We start from the raw sequence: 4,551 nt of genomic DNA, 5'->3' as shown, positions 1-4,551 counted from the left end.
AAAGTGCGCTTTACGTGGATTATGCATGCAAAGGTTGAAAACCAGTGGGAGCTCGCTCGGTTGGGTAAAAAAATCATTAATTGAAATATCAGCAACGAAGCAGCAGATCAAGACGTTATGTGGTGGATGCATGATGGTCGAGCAGACAGTGAATCAGTTTCCGTCTTAATCGATGTCCAAACGCCGTGTGGACATGAAGTAATACACACGGACAAGATGGATCCAATGAAACACAATCGAAGGACAAGGCAAAGCACATGCTAAGCTTTGTGGTCGATAATCCAGAAAATGTGTTCGTGTGCTTCCTCAAGAAAAGAGGGGGGTGGTGCGCAAATGTTCAAGGCTTAAAAGAGGCTATATGAAAAAAATCGCAATAAGTTGTTGCCGTCGGACAAAGGCTAAGTATTTGTAAATAAGAAGACGCTGAAGGATGTTTGTGACCCTAGAAGTATCATACACCAGCAGCCTGTGCCTAACAGTTCGCAGCAAACGGAGTAGCTGAGAGGAAGAATTGCAACGCTTTAGAAAAGGCAAGATGCATGCTGCCCTATAAGGAAAATCCACCGAATGTTGGGCAGAGACAATCAATACGGCAGTCTACGTGATCAACAGGACCATCTCTCGGACATAACGCCGTACGAGATTGGTATCAGGGTTGAGCCAGACTTAAAATACCTGCGCGCGTTTGAATCTCATGGTTTTGCACATGTAGATTATGCCAAGCGAACGAGAATGGAATTAAAGACCTTTCGATGCTTGCTTTTGGGGGTACGCCGACAATATCAAGGGCTTCAGGGTTTTCAACTTGGATTTGCAGAATATCAAAGTGGTAAGGTCTTTTAAAATTAACGAGCGTGAGATAAATAGCAAATGCGACACTGGGAAGACGTACGGCCCGATTGTGATCAATGAAAATAGCGATGTTAAGATTTACTTGGACAATGAAGACCCAAATCCTCACCATCATCGATTTTTGCCAATGGCCCACAGGCCGATGTTGCCAGTTTGGAAACACAGCAAAGATTTCATGATGCGTGAGGTTGATGGCGATCCATCCTCAACCGGTCAGAAGAGTATTCGATATTTGGTAGAGCGAGAGGACCGGCAATGAGCAAGAAAATGGTGTACCGTCCGCAGGTAGAGCGAGGACATCGGGAACACAATAAGATTATGGTTCTGGATAATAGCAGTACGAATCCCAGCTCGACAGGCCCCAACTCGACTAATGTTGGAGCTATTGCTGAAGATGATTACATTGGTCATAACAATGATGTACCACTTCTGACCTCCATCGCCTAAGAGATCTCGCGTAGATAAAGACGGTCTGGTTGCTGGAGCAGTGTTAGCAATGCAGCAAAAGTCGGGAATGCAGATTATGTCCCAACCACGTATCAGCAGGCCATGGCAAGTCAAGATACGCCGAAATGGATGGAAACAATGAAGGCTGAGCTTAAAGCGCACGAGCTCAATGTGTTATGAACCTCCATGTAAAAAGGCGGATATGCGTTTGCTTGTCGGCGGATCTTTACAAAGGAGCAAAATGAGAGCTGGCAAATGGAAAGGTATAAAGCTCTGCTTGTAGCCAAGAGCGTCAAACAATACTTTGCTGTATAGTTTGCCATCATAAATTCAAATCGAATGGTTTTGGCACGTGTCGTGACTGAGGGTTATGTGAACACAAACAGTTAAGAAGTCGATTATGTATACATTAATGCGTGGAACAGGATTTTTCATCAGGTATTTGTGCAGGTCGGATCCGAGATCTGTGCAGCCGACAAATGCGTATATTTTAAGAAGAGGATGTCGAGATTGGTGTACGTATTTCTCTCTGTTGATGACATATTCATTGCAGCTGAAACGAGCAAAGAGAATCAAGAAGTCGAGGTAGCGCTCAATAAGCATTCAGAATGAATGAGCTCAGTGGGGCCAGGTTTATTTTCAAGATAGAATTATATTACGATCAGGCAAAGGAGACTCATGTGATCAAACTGACTCGCAACATCAACGACGTAGTGAAGAATTTACCCAGCAAAACGATAAGATAGTTAAGAGATTATCCAAGTAGAGATTAAAGTTGTCTATGCTGCAGTCGCCGACGACCAATGTTGGGCAGACGAGATGCGCTCTAAGCCATTCAAGTCGCTTATTGGATGCCTTTTCTACATTACGTCATGCACTCGTCCTGACGGTGCATACGTTGTTACTTAACTATCTTGTTTCTCAAAAATCCGGACTCACAGCTTGGAAGGCTGCCATTCGTGTATGTAATATTTCACGACGACGCAAAAGCATGGACTTGTCTACACGAACAGCATATGTGACTTATACGTCGTGGCATACGCGAATGCCGACTGGAGTAGTACCATCGACGACCGTCGCTCTGTGTTGGGGATCGCGGTAGTGATTGAACATGCTCCTGTGTCATTCAAGTCAAAGTATTGACGTATAGTAGCTATCAGCTCAGCAGAAGCGGGCTATATGGCGCTTAGCTTGTGTACGCAGAAATTTTTATGGGTGCGAGCTATGCTTAAAGACCTCGGCCTTTAACATGCAGAAGCGACTTGGTCTTCGAGGACTACCACGATGCAATCGCGCTTGCAAACAATGCGATTTACAATGCTTGATTAAAGCATGTAGATAGACGTCATCACTCCATCCGGAAAACGTGGCTCGAGATGCGATCGTAGTGAGTTATATCAGCACGGAGAAACAGCTAACAAACATGATGACAAAGCCTTTAGAGACCAGAATCTCAAGCTTTTTTACAAATGCAAGCGGTGTGCGATCAATTTCAACAATGCATTAGTGGCGAGTGGGAGTGTTGGAGCTGCACACACATATTTACGCCACTGAATGCATAAGGACAAGATTGAAGGCTTTACATGATTATTGGCTATGTCTATGATTTTAATGGTAAGGGTGTGACGTCATTAAATAACGTCACTAAATAGCTTCTAAAAAGGTCTAGAAGAATGAACCCAACGTAGCGAACTGAGTACTTAAATAAATATATTCTCTTTAAAATGACCTTCTACTTGACCAACAAACAGTATTGATCTTGAAAACTGCCTTCATTTTTGTCCATCTAAAGTCAGATTTAGGCTGGAGTTAGTGAGTGTTATTTTTTTGTTTACGCAAATCAGACTACTTCATGCCGATCCACAAGTTGTCTTCCATTATAATACTCGAGTTTCTGGATATAGAAAGACTTGTTCTCGAAAGATATCGAGCCAGTGACCACTGGGTCATCGTGTCAGGGCTTAACAATTGCACCAGGGGGAACCTTCTCAGAATAGCCTAGTGATTAAGGTACAGTGGCCCCAATTTCTTGATTGGGGTCCATTTTATGTTATCAGCTTTGCGCAGAGGCTTTAGAATCCCTCGATGACCACCGATGGGTTAAAAAATAAAATAAAAATACTGAGTTCGATTACGCTGTGTTAAGTCTTTACTCGGGGGTACCTAACCAGTACGTACGCCACATCGTTTTTTTAATGGTTTAAGTTAATGGATTGTTCATCACAATGGCAGAGTAATTTGGTATATATATGGCAACATAAGGATAAATTAAAGATTGAAACACGATAAATTTAACATAAACTCAATGAAAGCAATTTTCAAAAGCGCCTGGTTGTTAAGAAAATATCTAGAATTAACACAACTTCCACCTATTTAGTCTTAATCGAAAGACTTTCGAGACTGAGACTTTCCAATAAACAGTATACCCAAACTATGATACTAAAACTTCTTATGTCAACACTTACAAAAGTCCAGCAGAAGACAAGAAATTCTCTTTTTTCTTTTCCTGTTTACTTTTGCCGGCAGGAAATGCGTTATTCGGCTCATTTAAACTCCCGCGATGAGCAAAGTAGATATTTTGCATCAGCATCTATCGATAAAAACATACCATATCAGGTGATGTGATACTGATAAAACGGAATCATTACCAACACGAAAACGGGAAATGTATCTGCCCATTCTTCATCCTTTACCCGAATGTCTTCCTCTTAAAGCTTAACAAAGTTGAGTGGTCCAACAACGTCTAATTGTTCCAAATTACTCTTGTCACACACACTACGTCTCGCCTTCACGGAAACCTTTAGATCCTCAAATCGTACATTTTTCATCATGTTCTTCTATTATTGAATGCAAGAAGTTATACATCGACAAGGCACGTATGGTTAAAGGAGATTAGAAAATATGAAAATTGAGGTAAATCAACCTATTATTTTAGACACCAGTTGCTGTTAGACACGGTCGACGCTTCCAAGTCTTAAGTCGACGTAAGCTGTTCTAAATCACATTGTTATCGATCAGCTGAGTCGGATCGTCTTGCACCGTTTCTCCGATGATGTCAAGTTTTTCAGCCGCCTGCAAGATACTAAGGTCTGGAACCATTGATGGGACAGCACTTAAGTCGCCGGGGGTTGGTACCAGCTGGGTATTATCCGTACTCGATGGGGCTAGTGTAGAATTCTGAATCCACGAAGCATCGGTGTTAGTTGGGGTCAGCTGGGTAGTATCATCTTTCGATGGAACAGGAATAGAGGT

The 4,551-nt window shown here is 42.4% G+C and overlaps 2 protein-coding genes across 2 annotated transcripts; one reads left to right on the top strand and one right to left on the bottom strand.

Moving 5' to 3' along the window:
• Nucleotides 1–1,043: 1,043 nt before the first annotated feature.
• PHALS_01094 (uncharacterized protein) lies at nt 1,044–1,299 on the top strand (the record flags this gene model as incomplete). Its single annotated transcript, XM_024730893.1, has 2 exons — nt 1,044–1,064; nt 1,138–1,299. The coding sequence occupies 2 exons, from the start codon at nt 1,044–1,046 to the stop codon at nt 1,297–1,299; spliced, it is 183 nt and encodes a 60-aa protein (XP_024581125.1).
• A 2,461-nt stretch (nt 1,300–3,760) lies between these two features.
• Nucleotides 3,761–4,130, bottom strand: PHALS_01093 (uncharacterized protein; the record flags this gene model as incomplete). Its single annotated transcript, XM_024730892.1, has 3 exons — nt 3,761–3,889; nt 3,948–4,006; nt 4,076–4,130. 3 exons carry the CDS (start codon nt 4,128–4,130, stop codon nt 3,761–3,763), a joined length of 243 nt encoding a protein of 80 aa, XP_024581124.1.
• Between the last annotated feature and the right edge of the window lie 421 nt (nt 4,131–4,551).

This window comes from Plasmopara halstedii, assembly GCF_900000015.1.
Source record: "Plasmopara halstedii genome assembly, contig: Scaffold_1343, whole genome shotgun sequence".
Taxonomy (NCBI): domain Eukaryota; phylum Oomycota; class Peronosporomycetes; order Peronosporales; family Peronosporaceae; genus Plasmopara; species Plasmopara halstedii.
Note: the sequence above shows the minus strand (reverse complement) of the source record. Positions and strands in the feature narration are given on the sequence as shown.